Source organism: Canis lupus, chromosome 28 (assembly GCF_011100685.1).
Source record: "Canis lupus familiaris isolate Mischka breed German Shepherd chromosome 28, alternate assembly UU_Cfam_GSD_1.0, whole genome shotgun sequence".
NCBI classification, from domain to species: Eukaryota; Metazoa; Chordata; class Mammalia; order Carnivora; family Canidae; genus Canis; species Canis lupus.
In genome coordinates this window covers 6626091-6647483 of record NC_049249.1, presented here as the reverse complement: position 1 = coordinate 6647483, position 21393 = coordinate 6626091, and the positions used below count along the sequence as shown (strand labels likewise).

The 21393-nt window shown below is 36.1% G+C and overlaps 1 protein-coding gene across 1 annotated transcript in view; it reads right to left on the bottom strand.

Annotated features, from left to right (window-relative positions):
• The window catches only part of BTAF1 (B-TFIID TATA-box binding protein associated factor 1), a 95308-nt gene that overhangs the window by 41701 nt on the left and 32214 nt on the right, over window positions 1–21393 (bottom strand). Inside the window, exons 7-18 of the mRNA XM_038578185.1 lie at window positions 20078–20207; window positions 19736–19804; window positions 18188–18277; window positions 17434–17529; window positions 17160–17336; window positions 16205–16345; window positions 15101–15225; window positions 13128–13248; window positions 4090–4194; window positions 2355–2504; window positions 1685–1827; window positions 1265–1439 (exon numbers count right to left, since the gene is read on the bottom strand). Of these exons, the coding sequence (XP_038434113.1) occupies window positions 1265–1439; window positions 1685–1827; window positions 2355–2504; window positions 4090–4194; window positions 13128–13248; window positions 15101–15225; window positions 16205–16345; window positions 17160–17336; window positions 17434–17529; window positions 18188–18277; window positions 19736–19804; window positions 20078–20207 (1522 nt within the window). The remainder of the gene's footprint in view (window positions 1–1264; window positions 1440–1684; window positions 1828–2354; window positions 2505–4089; window positions 4195–13127; window positions 13249–15100; window positions 15226–16204; window positions 16346–17159; window positions 17337–17433; window positions 17530–18187; window positions 18278–19735; window positions 19805–20077; window positions 20208–21393) is intronic.

Here is a 21393-nt window from a genome sequence, read left to right as displayed (position 1 = left end):
AACTATTACAATTCCATAAATTTTGCACCTAATTACTCTTACTTAACTCTGAATTTATACCAAGTGTACATATAGCACAGATTTAAAAATATGTAACTGTAAAAAGAAATCAGTCAGAAAAGAACACTTAGCATGCATTAAAAATGTTATTTGAAAACTCATTATTAGATTTAATAGTTGAACCCATAGCTTCACATGCCATACTGTAGAAATGGATATATAATTTAAAAGCTACTTACCTGCCCCCAAATTTAACTAACCCTTCCCACTCTCTCTGGTTGTTGCCTGCCCCAACCAGAGGGGGAATGGCCTCAGTGGTGAGCCATGAGGGGTTCTGTGGGATCTGGGTGATCAGCCTGGGCTTCACAGAGTAAGTCCAGAGAAGCTCTGTGAGGGTCCAGAAACCGAACTGTCAACACTTGCTGCTGAGTCTGAGAGGCACAAAAACACAGCATCACTGCCTCTCCAGCACACCGAGTCCTGCCTAAAAACAGATGAGCCTTGCTTCTTTCCAGAGGCAAAGCTGGGGTCTCAGTTGCAACAGAGCATGGCTCAATTACTTTTAGACATAGCTTATAGCTTTAACAAACTGCTAAGAGGCAGTAACAAGAAACTCTCACAGCAAGTGCAGACAGTTAAATTTCCAGAATTCCAGTTAATGGAATAAACAAAGCCAGCAGGAAGTTTCTTTGATTTACAGAAGTCTTACACAAAATCACACACCTTATTAGAAATTAAAGGTTAAAGGGGCTGCAGGAATAGCTTAATTGAAAACATGAAGATTTTCATTTAAATGTAGAGGTTTTATTCTTCCTGTGACCCAAAATTCTGCCCTTGCTACTACTCATACAAATAGATTTCTATTACTCAAAGCCTCTTATCTTTTGTAGTTTTCAGTGACATCTGAAATATAAAGGAATGAATGACTAATAGTTTCTGGACTGCTTCCACACACATGTCTTTTTAGCAGGGACATCTCTTAACAGATTATAATATCAAGAGTAAACATTAAGTATAGTCTTAGCTAGTAGTCTCAGGTACCAGATTAGGGATTCTACGAAAAAAAAAAAAAAAAAAAAAGCCTAAAGTTAAAAGCAAATGGAAGAGAAACAATGTTTCACTATAATTTAGAAAACTTTTCTATAACTGTTGGGTTTTTATACGGAGATTTGTTTGTTTATAAAATGTAATAAGAATAATCCTAACAGCTAATGGAAACTGGTTTACTTAATTTGTCTTCATTACTTTTTGGGCAAAATCTTACCTTTTGTAAAGCAGCCCATTCACAGATTACCAAAGCAACACTAATTCTCTGTAAGGCAGATTTGGAGTTCAAATGGAAGAGCAGTAATTGGCCAAGGGATTCAGCTGGTTTAATTTCTTGGGTTGCCACATTTACACCTGGATCACAAATACAGCAACAAAGCGCCCCTAACAACCTATGAGGGAGAAAAAAGTTACTACAGAAATTTCTTAACATTTTCCTTATTGAAGCTATAACTTTTCCCAACAAAGACATAACTCCTATTTTATCTTTATAAAAAGATATAAATGTAATTTAAAACTTCAAGAAAATTAAAAATGTTCTCTTACACTTTTTCTGTAATAGTGTGCTAGAGGAAGTACTGACAAACATATCAGAAGAATATTTTAGTTAAAGGGCTTCTGAATTTTGTATACTCACTTGGCTGCCATCATTCTGGCCCGCATAACAACAAAATCCCTAGTAGAGGGGTCTTCCATGATGGTGTCTGCACCTGCAATGTATTCCTGAAGGACTTCTTTAGTTTGGCTTTGGCCTTGGCGTATCTTACCACCTGTTTTTTCCTAGAGGGAAAGAGGAAAAAAAATAATTAAAGATTAATCATCAGGGACACCTGGGTGGCTCAGTGGCTGAACGTCTGCCTTTGGCTCAGGGCCTGATCCCAAGGTCCTGGGATGGAGTCCCACATTAGGCTCCCTAAAGGGAGCCTGCTTCTCCTTCTGCCTACATGTCTCTGCTTCTGTGTGTCTCTCATGAATAAATAAAATCTTTAAAAATAAAAAACTTAATAGGCAACTCTCCTCTACACAAAAATATTCTCATTTGTTATCCCAGTAAAACACAGTTCTTTTCACAAAATTTTCATGGATAAAAATTATTATGTATTTTGTCAAGGTTATTATGCATTTTGCCAAGGTCCTCATAAAATAATAATTTCTCAAAAAAAAAAAAAAAAAAAAAAATAATAATTTCTCCGTACATTAAATTAATTAAATCATGGTTAAAATAAACCAATACAAATTTCTTACATGGTTACCATATTAATAACCAGAACTGAACATACAAATATATTATGTCCCTCTACACTTACCTTGGCTCTAGCTTTTACTTCTAGCAACATATTTAAATCAATAGGTAAATGAGAAGGTTGCATCATTAGGCAAAGCCAAGCACCCATCCATGGACAAGCAGCTGCTACCACATACTGAACTGAAGCCTTGCTCAGCAGTTCCATCCAAACCTACAGAATAAAAGAGAACCGTGAAAAGTGAAATTTTTCTAGTAAGGGCTAGTAAAATCTAATACTTATTAAAATCTAATACTTAGGGGCAGCTCTGGTGGCTCAGCAGTTTAGCGCCACCTTCAGCCCAGGGCGTGATCCTGGAGACCCAAGATCGAGTCCCACATCAGGCTCCCTGCATGAAGTCTGCTTCTCCCTCTGCCTGTGTCTGCCTCTCTCTCTCTCTCTCCTCTCTGTGTATTTAAATAAATAGTAAAAAATCTTTTAAAAAATAAAAAATAAAAAATAATAAAATCTAATACTTAAAAAATCTAACACTTATTTTTAGGGATACTGAATTTTTTTTGGGGGGATACTGAATTTTAAAAAAAAAAGTAGGAAACAGCAGAAAAACCAATTTTAAAGTCAATATAAAGGCTTAATTTTATTTTTTTATTTTTTATTTTATTTTATTTTTTTTTAAAGGCTTAATTTTAAATACAGCTTTTTGATAGGTTTGTATACTAAAAAACAAAAAGTTTTCAAGAGAGGAATACAAAGAATTTCCTTCAATATTTTGTGAATATCATTTAAAATATAAGATAGCCATAAATATAAGAGTTGTCAAAAGTTCAGTCATTGAAATCCTTTGCATATAATCATAAATCTTGATACTAATGCAGTCCTATAGTCAACACACACACTTTAGGGGCACCTGGGTAGCTCAGTTGGTTAAGAGTCTACCTTTGGCTCTGGTCATGATCTCAGGGTCCTAGTATCGAGGCCCGCATCAATCCTCAAGTCAAGCTCTGTGCTCAGTGCAGAGTCTGCTTCTCCCTCTCCCTCTCCCACTGCCCCTCCCCCTCCCTCAACTTATGCTCTGTCAGATAAAATCTTAAAAACAAACAAAACCACACACATATTCAAGATATAACAGCTTCTGATAGAGATCCTCTGCTAAAGTTAGAGGTAATAATATCCTAGCATAAAATTAAGAACAAATCTTGATTCATGATCTTACTCAATAAGGTACCTTTCTTGATGCCTAATATTAAATGTAACTAAAAACACATAAAAATACCACTGTTAATCCAAGGCTGTTAACAACAAGCTGCCTCAGGGGCAAGAACTCAAGACTGAATTACAAGAGTACCATTTCCCTACATAAGCATTTATTAAATATATCAAGTGCCTCTTTTTTAAAGATTCTAACACATATGACCAATCTTGCTAAGTAAGGAAAAAAATATAAATCCAAACCACAACAATCAAGACTCTATATATTACCAATGATCCCAAAAGATACTTTGCAGGATCAATAAGCATATGGATAAACAGCAAAATAAATGATGCAGAAAAAGTGTTTTCATTTATTTTCTGTATTGAGGCTATCAGAAAGTGCTTAAAATACTTGCCTAGTAGAATTAACTATTATACTCCATAAAAGGCCTATTTCTTTGTTTCATTTTATAGATCTCCACGCTTTTCAAGTGTCTTGATTTCTAGTTTCGTAAAATCCTTGACCAATAACGTACACCAATTATGAAAAATTTTAAAAATCTACCAAGCTATCAGGGAAAAGAGTACAGATATATTTATTGTGTACCTTGTGAATGAGGTCCAGAATTTCCTGGCTGCTTTCTAAAACACAAAACTGAAAAATGTGTCGAAGCATATCAGGCAGGATAGGTATAAGCCAAGATGAAGAGTTCTGAAAACAAAAACAGCATCAAATCTATAGTATATAATTCTTGAGTGTTAGCTTATTTGAAGAGTTACAAGTCAAATAATACAAGTGTTACCATGAAACGATGGTATGACTTTACCAAAATGTTCGACTGGGTGATAAATTTTTACAAGATTTTGGAGCAACAGTATTGCACTTCTTATTCTAATGATTTGGAGAAATTAAATATCACCAGAAAAACTAGTATTTTAAAAATGCAGATTCTCTAGTAGCATAGCATAAAGTCTGCTTAGTAGAAAATACAAGATAAAACTGGGGAAACACCTGAAGGCCAAATTCACTTCACCTGAACAATTGTGCAAACATCTTTTCGATTTGGCTGCAGAAAGTAATTAGCTTACTATTACCTGAAAAAATCACAATGTATAATCTGGCCCATCCAGGGCCAATCTATCTCTTGCAGATCTGAAAGTCTGCCCACTTGTTTTGACTAATTTTGCACCTGTCTTCCAGTATACAATGATTTAGGCAGGAAATCTAATGCTACTGCTTTGTATTTATAAGTTTTTTTAACTAGATTGGTGGGGGAATGAAGTACATTGAGGAGCATATTATTCCTCAGTCCCTTAGAGACTACCCTCCTTGGAATTCCTCTTTCCAAACTTTTTTAATTAAAGTAGTTAATAGACTTTTAGTATGCTACTAACTAGGACTCTACTTATCAAAAATTTCCCCCCAATCTAGGGAATATCTACAAAGTGCTGATGACCACCTAGCACTAGTCTAGCATAGTGTAAACTAAAATACAGAAAAATTCCTACCAGTCTGTTTACTTCACCAAGTTTTTTGTGTTTTTTTTTTTTTAAGATTTTATTTATTCATTCATGAGAGACACAGAAAGAGAGAGGCAGAGACACAAGCAGAGGGAGAAGCAGGCTCCATGCAGGGAGCCAATGCGAGAACTCAATCTCGGGACTCCAGGATCACGCCCTGAGCCAAAGGCAGATGCACTCAACCACTAAGCCACCCAGGCGTCCCATACCTTCACCAAGTTTAAATTAACTATAATCAGGAACACTATTACTCAAGTTATATGTGAATTCAAGCTTTTCAAATGCCTTTGAAAAAAATTTTTGGTCTGTATTAAATAATTAACAGAGCAATTATTAGCATTTTATGTTAGTCCTAAATGTAGTCCCCAACATTTTTGTAGTAAGCATCAGATGGGAGGGGAAGGCATTTGTGGGAATTACTAAGGAAATGGCTAATTGTTATGGAGTGTGACATAGATGGGGTAGTTTCTTTCCAGTTGCTTTATTTTTTTTTTAATTTTTATTTATTTATGATAGTCACAGAGAGAGAGAGAGAGAGAGGCAGAGAGAAGCAGGCTCCATGCACCGGGAGCCCAACGACGTGGGATTCGATCCTGGGTCTCCAGGATCACGCCCCGGGCCAAAGGCAGGCCCTAAACCGCTGCGCCACCCAGGGATCCCTCCAGTTGCTTTATTAAGATTGATGTTCTTTGCTGTCTTCTGCCTTCTTGGAACTCAGAGTAAACTGAGTTGATGACAAACAGAAATAGGACTATCAGCTCACTGTACCTGAAGATCAAGATGAAACTTCTAGCCAACTATACTCACTCACACTCTACCCTCCAGCCAATTTGCTTTCACTTCCTCTTTAGTACAATCATGCACTCTCCTGCTTCCAGAGTTTCACATGCTGTTCCTGACCTTTACTCTGCTTTTCCCTTAATTCTATTCATCCTTCAGATCTCAGCTTAAACTTCACTTTTAGTAGGGTGTGTTCCCTGGCCTTCACTCACCCCACTAGCAAGGATCCAACAGCATCGTCTACTTTCCCTACCAGATGCTTACACCTCATTTTGTTATTAGAGCTTGTCTAGTTGCCTGTTTCTCCTGTCTTGTTTAATTTCCTGTTTTAAGCTCTACAGAAGGGCAATGACCTTGTCTTTTACTGATGAGTATCTAAAGAATTGTAAGGACATAGGTAGGCACTAAATTATTTGTTGAATAAATTCATATTTCTTACAGGAAATGGTCCCATGTCATGGAGAGTAGTTAGTTATATGTGAAATTTTCCACAATTTTAGTTGGCAATAAATGCCAAATTTGTAAAACTGACAGGGTAAGCTCTTGCCAATACCTTTTTGCTATACCCCTTCTTTTATTTTCCCACAAGCATTCCCACAAAATGGTTATAGATGTGGAAAAAAGCAGAAGTCTGATCATCACTCCCACCAACACTTGATTCCTGCCTGTAGATAAATTCATCATCATTTCTTATCTCTGTTATCAAGTGATTTGGGGTTTCAGGGGAGGAGATTTGGAAAGAAGCACAACTAAGCAATGAATTACAGAGTTTTTTTTCATTAATTTGATCTGAAATCCCATTTTGGGCCACTGCTGAAAGAAAAAAAAAAAACACAAAAATGAAGTAAACTCCATATTTACACAATTTATAATGCTCTGTTCTACTCATTTGTCCAATCAATATTTATTGAAAGTCAGATGAGTTATTTTAACCTTTGCTCTTGCCCTTCAATACCTTTGTAAAATCTGGCCAACACCTAACTAGCTAATGTTCTCTAATGCCAGTCTTAGTTAAATATAGTCTTTTGGTCTTTCTTTTCCCCTCTACATATGCATATGAGAAATTTCTTACATCCTAGATCCTGAGATTCCAACTCAATCTCATATATATCTTCATGCTAAATATGTTTCATGCTAAAGCTTGCTTTTCAAATAGTCAATGATGTATGTAACTGAAATTTTGTAATAACTCAAAGTGGCTGTGATGCAAGTGGAATGGAAAAGTTGACCCTATCAGGAGAACAAAAGATTAAAGTCCAACATGTTTTTCTAGATTAAGGAGTCAAGTTCAAGCTACAGCGCTAACTGGTAACAATACTAGATATTCCAGGAAAGTAGTTGACTGACAGACATACAGATTCACAGATACACTCTTGTACGCATAAAAACACTCATGGGCTAAAGAGATAGTACAGAAAGTAAAATCAAGTAGTAAATTTCTTCACTTTGATCACCAAACTGCTAGTTTAACAAAAAGGTTACACCTTGTTTTTATGTTCTTACCAAATGAAACTAGTTCAGGTTTGCTTACAAGTTCCTATTTCATGCTCCCTACGAAGTGGTTTGGTTTGGCTATACAAAGTGTACTTGAATGAAAAAAAGAGGCTATAGAGGAGGAAGAGCCAATATCTGGAAAGTCTTCTGTGCCAAACTAGTGAAGAATATTAAAAAACAGTTGAAGAGTCTAAATAAGGAGTCCAATGATTAGCATTGCATTTTATAACAATCCCACTCAGCACCATGAAAGACCAAATGGGGGTGAGAACCAAAATGGAGGCAGAGAGACCAGTTTGAAAGGTGATGAATTGATGTATTTGAGAAGTGCACAAGCTTGAACCAGGCAATGGTAGTGGGATCACAGAGAGAGGAATGGAGATACATTATTGAAAAGGTGGGCCATATATTAAATGTGGCCCATTATTTAAAAAAAAAAAAGTAAAATGAAACTAGAAAGTTTTGATCCAGGGGCACCTGGGTGGCTCAGTGGTTGAGCATCTGCCTTTGACTCAGGGCATGATCGCAGGGTCCTGGGATTGAGTTCCACATCAGGCTCCCCACAGGGAGCCTGCTTCTCCCTCTGCCTATGTCTCTGCCTCTCTCTCTCTGTCTCTCATGAATAAATAAATGAAGTCTTTAAAAAAAAAAAAAAGAATGAAACTGGACACAAAAATAAAACTCAAAATGGATTAAGGACCTACATGTGTGCTTGAAACCATAAAAATCCTACAAGAGAGCACAGGCAGTAATTTCTCTGGCATGGCCATAGCAACATTTTTTTAGACATGTCTCCTCAAGCAAGGGAAACAAAAGCAAAAAATAAACTACTAGGACTACATCAAAACAAAAAGGTTCTGTACAGCAAAGGAAACAATCAACAAAACTAAAAGGCAACCTACGAATGGGAGAAGATGTTTGCAAATGACATATCCAATAAAAGGGTAGTATTCAAAATATAAAAAAGAACTTAGAGGGACGCCTGGGTGGCTCAGTGGTTGAGCGTCTGCCTTTGACTCAGGGCATGATCCTGGGGTCCTGGGATTGAGTCCCACATCGGGCTTCCCACAGAGAGCCTGCTTCTCCCTCTGCCTCTCTGCTTCTCTCTGTGTGTCTCTCTTGAATGAATGAATGAATGAATGAATGAATGAATAAATAAATAAATAAATAAATAAATAAATAAAATCTTAAAAAAAAAAAAAGAAAAAAGAACTTAGAAAACTCAGCACCAAAAAAACCGCCAAGTAATCCAATTTAAAAATGGGCAGAAGACAGACATTTCTTCAAAGAAGACATACAGATGGCCAACACACACATGAAAAGATGCTCAACACTGCTCATCATCAAGGAAATGCAAATCAAAACTACAATGAGATATCACATCACAGTTGTCAGAATGGCTAAAATTCACAACACAAGAAACAAGAGGTGCTGGCAAGGATGTGGAGAAAAAGGAATTCTTGTGCACTGCTGGTTGGAATGCAAACTGGTACAGCCAGTGTGGAAAACAGTATGGAGATTTATCAAACAGTTAAAACATCCAAATGATCCAGTTAATTGTTCTTTTGGGTATTTACCCAAAGAATATGAAAACATTAATTTAAAGATACATGCATCTCTACATTTATTGCAGCAATATTTACAATAGTCAAAATATGGAAGCAGCCCAGTGTCCAGTGATAGATGAATGGATAAAGAAAATGTGGGATACGTTATGCGCACACACATGCATACACAGAAATACTAGCCATAAAAATGGACAAAATAAAATCTTGCCATTTGCAAAACGAATGATCTAGAGAACATAATGCTAAGTGAAATAAGTTAGAGAAAGACAAATACCATAAGATTTTAATCATAAATGTGAAATTTAACAAAACGAACAAAACAACAGATAAACCAGAAAAACAGACTAAATCATAGAGAACAAATTGATGGTTACCAGAGGATAGATGGGTAGAGCAGGTGAAGTGGATCAAGAGGATACTTATCGTGATGAGTACTAATATATAGAATTATTGAATCACTGTATTAGTTGTGTGGGTTTGTTTTGTTTTGTTTTTATTTATTTTTTTAAGATTTTATTTATTTATTCATGAGAGAGACATTGAGAGAGAGAGGCAGAGACACAGGCAGAGGGAGAAGCAGGCCCCATGCAGGGAGCCCGACGTGGGACTCGATCCCAGGTCTCCAGGATCACGCCTTGGGCTGAAGGCAGCGCTAAACCGCTGAGCCACCGGGGCTGCCCCTGTTTTGTTTTTATTTGAGAGAGCAAGTGAGCAAGCATGAGAGGCGTGACAGGCAGGAGGAAAGGAAGAAGAGAAGCAAACTCTCCAGTGAACCAGGAGCTCAATGTGGGGCTCAATCCCAGGGCCATGAGATCATGACCTGAGCCAAAGGTAAGTGCCTGCTTAACCAACTGAGCCACTCAGGTACCCGAATCACGATGTTGTACACCTGAAACTGATATAACACTATGTTAACTATACTGGATTTTTTAAAAAATTCATCAAATAGGGACACCTGGGTGGCTCAACGATTGGGCAGCTGCCTTCATCTCAGGTCGTGATCCTGGGCTCCTGTGAAGAGCCTACCTCTCCCTCTGCCTAGGTCTCTGCCTCTCTCTGTCTCTCTCATGAATAAATAAATAAATCTTTTTAAAAAATTCATCAAATAAATATAACATTGTTACAGAAAAAATTTTTTCATCAAATAAATATAACATGGTTACAGCTGGGTTACAGAGGTGGACTTGAAAATATTTCTTGACTCCAGATTAATATTAGGAAATAATAAGGGAAAGGACTGACAACGGCCGAAGAGGGGCACCTGGCTGGGTCAATCACGAGAGCGTAGAACTCTTGATCTCAGTCAGGGTCATGAGCTTGAACCTCACATTGGGTAAAGAGATTACTTAAATAAATAAAACTTAAAAAAGAAATACACAAAGAAATTTTAAAATTCAAGAGTAAGAAAACAACTCAATTTTTTAAAAAGGGAAAAGACCTGAATAGACACTTCACTAAAGAAGAGATATAGATGGCAAATAAGCATATGAAAAGATGCTCAAAACATCATCTATCATTGGGGAATTTAAACTATAAGATTCCATTACACATTTATTAGAAAGGCTAAAATCTGCAACAGTGACAACATTCAATGTTTGTAAGGATGTGGAGCAACAAGAACTCTCATTCACCACTGATGGAAATGCCAAATGGTACGGCAATTCTGGAAGACAATTTCTTATAAAATTAAACATACTCCTTGTGCTCTCTGGGGTTTACCTAAGTGCAATGAAAACTTTCGCATATAAAAACTTGCACATAATGTTTCAAACTTCATTCATGGGCACCTTGGTGGCTCAATTGGTTAAGTGTCTGATTTCAGCTAAGGTCATGATCTCAGGGTCCTGGGATAGAGCCTTGCATCCAGCTCCCCACTCAGAGGGGAGTCTGATTCTCACTCTCCCCCTCTGCCCCTCCCATCTTATGTGCTTGCTCTAATTAAAAAAAAATAATAAAACTTTATTCATAATTGCCCAAAACAGGAAGCAACCAAGATATCCTTCAATAAGTCAGTAAATGGGGATGCCTCGTGGCTCAGTGGTTGAGCATCTGCCTTTGGCTCAGGGTGTGATCCCAGAGTCCCCGGATAGAGTCCCACATCGGGCTCCCCACAGAGAGCCTGCTTCTCCCTCTGCCTGTGTCTCTGCCTCTCTCTCTGTGTTTCTCATGAATAAATAAATAAAATCTTAAAAAAAAAAAAAAAAGAATTTGGAAAGAGGAAAAGAGGGATCCATAGATGGAGCACAGGCACTTTTTTATTTTGTATGATACTGCAATGGTGGAAACATATCACTGGACATTTGTCAAAACCCATACAATCTACAATACAAAGAGTAAATTCTAATGTAAACTATGGACTTTAGTTAATGGATCAATGGAACATACTGGGGCACCTGAGTGGCTCAGTTGGTTAACTACCCAACTCTAGATTTCAGCACAGGTCATGATCTCAGGGTTGTTAGTTCAAACCATCAGGCTCCACAATGGGTATGGGATGGGATCTGCTTAAGATTCTTTCTCTCTCTGCCCCTCACCCTCCCTCAAAATTTTTTTTAAAAAGTACTACACGAATGCAAGATGTTAACTATGGGGAAAATGTGTGTGTGTGTGTGTGTGTGTGTAGGGGCATATAAGAAATATGTGCTTCTTGCCCAATTTTTCAGTAAACCTAAACTGCTCTTAAAAGTCTGTTAGAAAAATAATAAAGAAAACCATGAAGTGAAGAAATCTGGTAACTTCAAGAGGGCTAACCAAAGTAAATTTAAGAACTTTATTTAAGAATTTATTTAAGAATCAGGGATCCCTGGGTGGCGCAGGGGTTTGGCGCCTGCCTTTGGCCCGGGGCGCGATCCTGGAGACCCGGGATCGAATCCCACGTCGGGCTTCCGGTGCATGGAGCCTGCTTCTCCCTCTGCCTATGTCTCTGCCTCTCTCTCTCTATGTGACTATCATAAATAAATAAATTTAAAAAAAAAAGAATTTATTTAAGAATCAAATACCACAATACAAAAATGAAATGAAAATTCAGAACCCATGCCAGTTGTCATATGAACCCATGCCTGATCAACTGGGGGTTATAAAACAAATCTGAAGGTTTTTCCTCAGACGATTCTGATTAGATAAAATTTAAAAATAAGGCAAAACCAAATTTACAGATACAGAATCACAGAAATACAACACAATACCATGCTGATTAAAGCAAGTCTATGTGGAATATTCCCCTCTTTTAATATTCCTAATTCACACAGAAGGGCATGAACACAAGAGAGATATTTACCTATACTATAATCTACTGTCTAAAAATAAGTAAGTATAAAAAAGAAAAAAAGAAAAAGAAAAAAATAAAAATAAATAAGTAAAATGAAAAAAATCAATTTTTTTTTTAAAGATTTAATTTATTTATTCATGAGAGACAGAGAGAGAGAGAAAGGCACAGACACAGGCAGAGGGAGAAGCAGGCTCCATTCCATGCAGGGAGCCTGACGTGGGGCTCGATCCCGGGTCTCCAGGACCACACCCTGGGCCAAAGGCGGTGCTAAACCACTGAGCCACCCGGGCTGCCCCAACTGCTGCTTTTTAAGGATCACTGGCTCAAACTGTGGTACCCACAAATAACAGCATGTCAGAATGACTCTTTATGATATTTCCCCAAATTCTAGTATTTTGTTTGACCTATTGTTATTTTTAAAATAAAAATGTGAAGCCTTTTATAAGCAGGGCAAAGACTCCTCAAGTCAGCAGTGACATTACCTGATGATCTTTCAAAGCATTTCCATGTGTGACTCCTGAAGTATACTATCCTTGGAAATACTATGCTCTTAAGATTGAGTAATTCTTAAGGAAGAGGCAAGTGCCTAGCAATTTCATCATCATTCTTAAGGAATCATACTGTAGAGCTCCAACTGTAGCCTCCTAATCTGGAATGAGCTCTGCCAATTCTAACAACCATCCAGCTGTTAACCACAAAAAGCAAGCAAAAACTGAATAGGTCTCTAACAGACTATTCAATCCATCTTCCACTCAAAAAATTTGTTGAAGGCCTCCTATGTGTTAAGTACTATTCTAAGCACTGGGAATATGACCTAGAGCAAAATATAAAAATGTTCCTGCCCTCATGGGGATTATATTCTTATGTGTCTACATGGTCACCATACCACCGCTATTAAGTCCAGCATTCTTCTGATCTTTGGATATGTAGCAAGAGTAACCTGGTGGTCAGATTTATTTTATAAAATTATTTTATATAATTTCAAGATCACTAGACATAATTATTAGTTCTTACCTGGTCCTGTGTTGATAATAATGTAAATAGAGTTTCCAGTGCTGCTCTTCGAACTGATGATATAGTGTGATGCAAAAAAGGCCAGACACGTGGAACTAAAACTGTGAGTGACTGCTGAATACTAATAAAGAAAACACAATGTTACTCATTCTCAGTTGTAACTATGTTAATACGTTATCTAAATATGTCCTTGTGGACCTAGTATCTTTCCTGATGAATAAATTTTAAAAAGATAATACAGTTTTCATATGAACATTCATTTAACATCCTCATTCAGAACTGGTATTATAGCACCACAATAGCCAGAGCAAATGCAGGCAAAAGAAATATTAGGTTCTACGGCACTAATAGCATGAATTACCTTTTTCAAATAAACTTTCTAATATAACTGTCCTTATTTTCAATCTGTTCTTACTCATGAAAATGGGATATGTATCCTAACTGGTAGTCAGGCTACACAAAATCAAGATTGTTAATTCATTCTTGCCCATGGCTAACCCCAATAGGTAATCAATAGATGCACATAACTTACATTTCCTTTTGGGGTCATCTCTGTCACATATCAAATGAGCAAGAGGTTGTATGGTAGTAGTTTTGAAATTCATTATCTTTATTTAACATTACTAAGTTAAGAAAACTCAAATATCTTCCTTCTCACAGATTAGAATTTAAATGGAAAAGCAAGAAATGCCACATCTATGCTAACAACTTGAACCACAGAATTCCCGCACATACATGAGTCATTTACTATAAAAATTACCTTGAATTAGGAAATGATGATGTATAACAGCATTTAAAATATGTAACTGTAGAAAAAGGCGTGAATAAAAAAGAATATGGCAGGTGTAACTATCCATTCTTTTGTGGTTCCCCTCAGAATGTCTATCTTTTAACACTATTTTCATTACTTACAGGTTTGTATGAACATCACTTCTTACATTTACTTAAACATTTAGTAAATTTATTTATAAAATTTTAATTTAAACACATGCACACAGAGACATAAGACTCCAACTATGTAAAAACATTATAATAAGGTCTTGTTAATAGTGTAACTATTCATGTTCCTAATGACATGCTGCATTTATTTCTTACATAAGATGGAAAGTATCTGCCAAATATATGAAGCAAACTTTCTAATAAGGCAACTTTGAAAGAAATTAAAAACCACATTATATCTATCACATTGAATTAACAGAATTTTCACTACTACTTTCATTTTCTTACGTTATTTAACTTTCCTGACACTGTCTACTTAATGATTTTTCTTTTAAGTCCTAAGTCCTTTATTTAGGGTAGTTATTAACAAAGGCTTATGGTCCAAACCCACTCTACCCAATTTTTTAAATAAAGTTTTATTGGAACACAGCCATATCCATTCCTTTATATACTGTCTATGGATGCTTTTGTATTAGAATGGCATTGCTGAGTACTTTTGACAATGATCACATGGCCCACAAAACCAAAATACCACCATCTGGACTTTCATCGAAAAAGTCTGCCAACCTCTGATTTAGTACAATTAAAAATAACTCTTGCATTTTGCAGCTTGAAAAGGGCTTTCACACAGATGAACTCATTTAATGCCTATAGCTTTCATTATTAATTAAAAATACCTGAAAATTAGGAAATTCCATATATGCCCTGCCACTTTTTCTCTTCACTTGCTTTTACAGGCACTTATTTTGCTATTCCATTATATTTCTGAAGTTAACTATAATAGTATGAACAAGAGAAGAATTATAAAACCAATGCAACGAAAGGGTAAAGGAGATGACCTTTTTAATTTCCTGCCTCAAATGCGCCAGTGGTTAGAGATTAAAGAAGAAAAGGCTGCTTGAGAATATAGTCTTTGGCATCCCCAACTCACAGTGCTGTTCTTAAAGATGCTCTACGATTGTATTCTTAGGTTTCATTATCTGGAAATGTATGTAAACACTTTTTACTTTATTCCACTAACTACAAATAATTACCTGCATTGTTGGACCTGAGGATAAGTTAATAAGGATGAAAGAAGAGTCATAATACTATTTGTTGAAGCTGTAAGATCATCTAGTTCCAGCAGAGCATCCCATAATGTATTTATAATGAAGGGTACCTATAAGATCAGTTATTAAGAAAACATTTTACACAAAATATGCACAAGCTATGCCAAACTTCAGTCACTACTAATTCGAAAACATATAATCCTCACACCTTTGGATAGTAACAGTTTTGAGCAAAATTAAGGAGGAGGGAGATGTTATTTACTTATATTAATTCTCTACCCCTCTTTAAATGCCACTCAACTCTACTTTGGTGCTTCCCTTCCAAACCAGGCTCATAACGGGAGGGAGAATTCAAGAAATAAGGTAGCCAATACTCATTATTACGCCAATACTCTATTTTATTTAAAAAAAAAAAAAAAAAACTCTGAGAACAATATAGTGTACATATACAAGACATGACCCTCTGTGTAAAGCAACTTAAATATATTTAATACAATACTAATCATCATGAAAAGACAAATTTAGTTTTTGAGCTTTTAAATAAATACTGCTTACTGCACTTCCAAATATTCATGTTCTGATTTTGATAATTTGAAAATCAGATCTTAAAAGAGGCATTTCAAAAAATGAGACCAGATTAAAAAACCTAAAGCCAAAACCAAAATCAAAACAAACAAAAATCCCATATGCCTAAAAACAAGGAGTAAAATAAAGAAAAAACGGTTGCTTTCTTCTCAAAGAAGTTCCTTATATATACTCTCTACATGAAGGAGAAGAAAATTAATAGACAAAATTCACTCCTCCAAGGATAATATATAATGGAAATTGCATACATTAGAGGACTATCTGTCATAAGAAAAATGGAGGATGGGGTGCCTGGCTGGCTCAGCTGGTGGGGCACACAACTCTCAATCTCAAGGCCGTAAATTTGAGCCCCACACTGGATGTAGAGATTACTTAAAAATAAAATCTTAAGAAAAAAGAAAATGGAGGATGAAGGAGAAAAAAGTACTTAATGTTTTTCCTAATACTCTACACCGTGAATATAAACAAGCTCTATAGAAGAAAATGCGAAAAGATTTAATTTACCTTCTGTGTCTGAAGATACACAAGGCTTTCTACCACAGGTACTAATGATGCTGCAGCAACAGCTCTGACATCATCATCAAGGTCCTGAAGTCCTTCAATTATTCTAGTTAAAACTTTAGGCAATAAAGTATTAATTACATCCTGTAAAACAGTGTATCAAAACAGATTAATCTTCCATAATACAATTATTGTACTTAAACATTTTTTATTAAATTTATCATATGAAAGCATAAATCATAATTTTTTTAGGTTTATTCTTTTAAGTAATCTCTACACTAAATGTGGGGCTCCAACTCACAACCCTGAGATCAAGTCATATGCTTCTCCAACTGAGCCAGCCAGGTGCCCCATAAATCCCAACCTTCATTAAAAAGGAATCACATAAACAAAAAAAAATAACATCAACAGAAGCTTATGCGTAACTAATCCCACTTGAAAAAGACTACAACAGTATCAAGTACTTTATTATTCAATATGGCTTAAAATATCAGAAAATATTTTTCCAAGTAGGACTATGAACTCCCTGTGTTGAACACACACGCATATATACCACTGGTGCCGGAACCTCAACTTGTATCTCTTATTCAACACCAATGACAATCAAAACGGGTGTGAGAGAAGGCAGGAAAAGCCATCCCTTTCTGCTTCTAACTCCAATCTATTCTTTCAGTTTCCTCAAAAGGAGGCCCCACAGGGGCTACTCATAGGATCATACACTAGGAACCTCTCTGAGAATTGGTCTGGCTATGAAACAGGAACAGTTTTTCAAACCTAATGAACCATCTTTTGATTTGTACTTAAATTCTTATTAGCACCACCTTGGTCTATGACACTACCTCAAAGAGGCTGGCTTATCTGTAACACTAAGAATCCAGGGCCATTTCATATACTTAATGAAAATAAACTAAGGGGGGAATAACTCTCCCACACATGCTTCAAAAACTGAAGTGTTTACCTGACGAACTGCCAAAGCATACTTTATTCCTAGCAGACCACCATGTCTAACTTCCCACTGTTCTTGTGTAAGTAATTTAAGCAGCACATCCACAGTTTTATGAACTCCTGTTTCATTCATGTGTTTTAACACCACACCTAATGTCTGAGCACAAGTTTCACGAACTGGTGCTACAACCTATGAACAAGAAAGGAAGAAAACTCGTAATTACAAAAGACTTAATCCGTTACATTTGAAATATGATTGGGCAAAGCCTCTCTTAGGTGATACTTACTTCATCAGAAACAAAGTCTCCAAATCTGTCTAACGCAAAAACACAAAGAAGTCTAATAACTAAGTCTTCCAACCACTCTTGATGCTGCTGAATCATCTGTTAAAACAATCATTTTTTAATTAACAGATCAAGATCATACTTTGTATTGGCGGCTGAAGAAACATTAGGTCCAAAATCAAAACTAAATATTGGGACAGACTGGACAATAACCAAAATATAGAATAGTCCAATTACTATCTCTAATATTAACCACATCTTGTTTGTTGATTAGTTAGGTTCAAATGTACCATACCAAAATCTTTAAAATTCATCAATTCTGTTACTTGCACTCCAAGAGAAATTAAGAAACTACTCAAAGTTGCTCTGATTTCAATTATATCTGTCATGTATCTATCCTACTACCAGTGTCTCATGCTATACCAGTCATATTGCTTAATGACCTCTAAACTATCCCCCTGTCCCTCTTACTCTACTTTCCAGTCCATTATATCCTGGCTCAAGTACTCTTGCTTCTATTTTTTACTTACTTAGTGTTTCTGAACATATCTTTCTCATGAGCTCATTCTTTCTATGTTAGTAAACAGACTTCTTCCCAACCTTTTTACTTTTTTCCTCACATTCAGCTTTCCATATTTCTTATTATTTATCTACTTATTACTTCTATGTCATGGCCCAAGCTCTGGAAACTTCCCTGGCTTGGGAAAAGAATTCAACTACTGAAATATAGTGATAACTGGTCCTTTACTACACATACCTCTTCTAAAGTGCTATCTCCCATTTTACCACCACTTTTTCCATGAGCTTTAAGGATTTCCCTAAGTCCAGTGCCTGCACCATGCCGAACCTAAAAACAAACAAGAAGCAATTGTCAGAGGCTAAATGCTTAAGAAACTAAGTTTAACTTCTCTTCAATATGAAAAAGGGATAGTAAATTTTTAAGAAATCAGAATAAACCAAAATGACAGTGAGAATGTGTCATCCCTCTGCTATCCAAGAAAAATTACGTATATTAATTTCATGATTTGGTTATATTGAATTTTTCTAAAATCAAGCTAAGAAAACAATTATTCTAAAACCCTTTATTTTTTTTTAAAGATTTATTTATTTATTTATTCATGAGAGACACAGATTGAGAGGAGAGGCAGAGACACAGGCAGAGGGAGAAGCAGGCTCCTCGCAGGGAGCCCGACGCGGGACTCGATCCCGGATCCAGGGATCACGACCTGAGCCAAAGGCAGGCGCCCAACCGCTGAGCCACTCAGGTGTCCCTCTAAAATCCTTCTAAGATATTAATCTATATGGGTGTCACTTCCCTACCCTTTACCTGCATTCAGCATTATCCTCAGCAAAAGAGAGGAAAGAATCATATGTTGTTTCCTATAGACCCAACATCAATATTTTAGAAATATATATATTAAAACTAAGTTCCAAAGCTACCAGAGTAAGTGTGAAAGGAAGAGAATTCAACTGTCTCGTGACTAGTGCTTCACTGTCACCCTCTGGCCTTCTGAAATATCATCTGGAAGGGAGCAAATGGGCCACTGACACTGCATTCACTCACTTAAGATTCAATTTACGGTAAGACTTGAATAACTTTAAAGATTTTATTTTATGTATTTATTTGAGAGAGACAGCAGGGGGGAAGGGCAGAGAGAGAAGCAGACTCCCCGCTGAGCAGGGAGCCCAATGCAGAACTCATGACCTGAGCTGAAGGCAGATGTTTAACTGACCGAGCCACCCAAGCACTCAAGACTTGAATACTTTTAAACAGAAGACATCAAAGAGAAGAAATGCCCCTAAAAGGTATTCCAGAGCACTGTTTTTTAAATCACCCAGAAGCCAACCAACGTAGGACAGAATGCTTTGAGACCACCGACCCTGAACTTCAGAGGAATTTCACTTTCATCTCTTTTATATACTGGGATCTGATCAAGATTTACATTTCTGAGACTAACAAGATGGGATGGAAACTACTGCTCTTCACTAAAATTGTCCACTTAAAAAGGAAGTTTTTACTATTCGGAAGAGGTATGCCAGAGATACTACAGCTAAAAAAATGAAAAGAAATTAACAGATCACTAAAGAAATAACGACCAAAAAGTATATGAAAGGTGAAAATGAGTCTCAAGTTTTCTACTTAGAAGGTGAATGATATGAAGTGCCTGGGTCAGTAAGTATCCTGAGAGGTATACAGGGAAAGAATAGGGACCCTAACAGATTGTGTTTGACATGGCTCCCTTCATTAGAAAAAACAAAAACAAAAAATATAGAGCTGAGAGAAGCTGGAATAAAGAAATCTTACCTCCCAGGAGGGATTAAAAAGGTCATTGCAAAGTTCTTCACAAAAGCTTTCTAACGGCCATTCATTTGTCTGAATAAGAAAAACAGAATTAGTACTAATTCAAAAGTTCCGATTTATGCTCACAATTTAAGTAATTTAATATTTGTAAATCTATAGTAATAAGCTTTAAAATTTTAAATAATTTAATTAATTAAAATTTAAATAATTAAAATTTTTACTAATGAAGTAAAGATACAATAAAATTTCTCTCAATGGGCAGATTATTAAATACTATCTACTATCATATTAGTATGAAAAAATTATAATGATTTCAAAAGACACCTCAGGGCATTTTAATAGTACCTCTTCAATTAAGGAAGAACTCTCTGGAACATTATCAATCAAGACTTTGGAATCATTTGCAGACTGATTAATAACAACATTTGCTATTTTTCTTCTCTTTTCTTCTGGTTCCCCATCAGTGCTATCATTGCTAAAAAAATAAAAGTCACCATTTTAAAAAGTGAATGAAAAATAATGTGAACCACAATGAATGTCAGAGAATCCATCATTTGAACCAATGTTTTGCCATATTCTACTTACATGGTTTGCCTAAATTTCATGTATCAAATAAGATTAACCATTTAAAAAGTTTTGGGTAAAAATACTCTCCTACTCTTACTGATGAATGTAAAATAGATCCATGAATTCTTGCTTTCAAACTGAATCTCAAATCTAACAAGTCTTTTTTACTTCCTATCAACAATCAGCTCTTCTCCTTTTTTTTTTTTTTTTTTTAAGATTTTATTTATTCATTCATGAGAGACACAGAGAGAGGCAGAGGCACAGATAGAGGAAGAAGCAGGCTCCATGCAGGGAGCCTGATTTGGGACTCGATCCTGGGACTCCAGGATCAAGCCCTAGACTGAAGGCGGTGCTAAACTAGAGCCACTCAAATGGCCACTTAAAGCCACTTAAATGATCTTGGTCTAACAACCTAAATCTGACCCAGCATAACTTTTCTAGGCTTTTGTACCCTGGAGGAAACTAATATATTGAGTAACATACTATAATCCTACTAGCTTTTGAAAAACAGAGACAACTGACCAATGAAAAATGTATCCAGAAAATTTGAGGAAATGTTACTTTATAACTAGAACAAAAATATTGAGGCTAGCATAGTAATAAAACATTACAAAAGAGAAGGCAAATGAAACTATTCAGTATTCACAATTAGCAGAGTTAAGGTATATACAGGATTATTCTCCATAAATATCCTCCCCCATCTTAATAATTAGATTTGGCCAACCATTTTTTGTAAATGTGATGAAAGAAATCTAACCCTCCTTAATCTCATTCCTTATTATTATTCCCCTAATTCACTCCCTATTATTCTTCCTCTAATTCTCTCCAATCTAGCCACATTGGTTGGTCACCATACTGCCCATGAACTTGTTAGGCATGTTTCTCTTTCCAGGCTCTACTTGTAATGTCTTTTCCAAATATTCATAGGACTAGCATCCTCACTTCTTTCCAATCTTTAATGAAAAGTCACTTCTGTGAATCCCTCCCTGACTATGCTATCCAAAATTCCAAACTCTCTCCCCACAAAACATTTCATGTTACTTCCTTGTTTCATCTCCTTTGTCTTTTTAAATCCTTACCATTAACATGATATT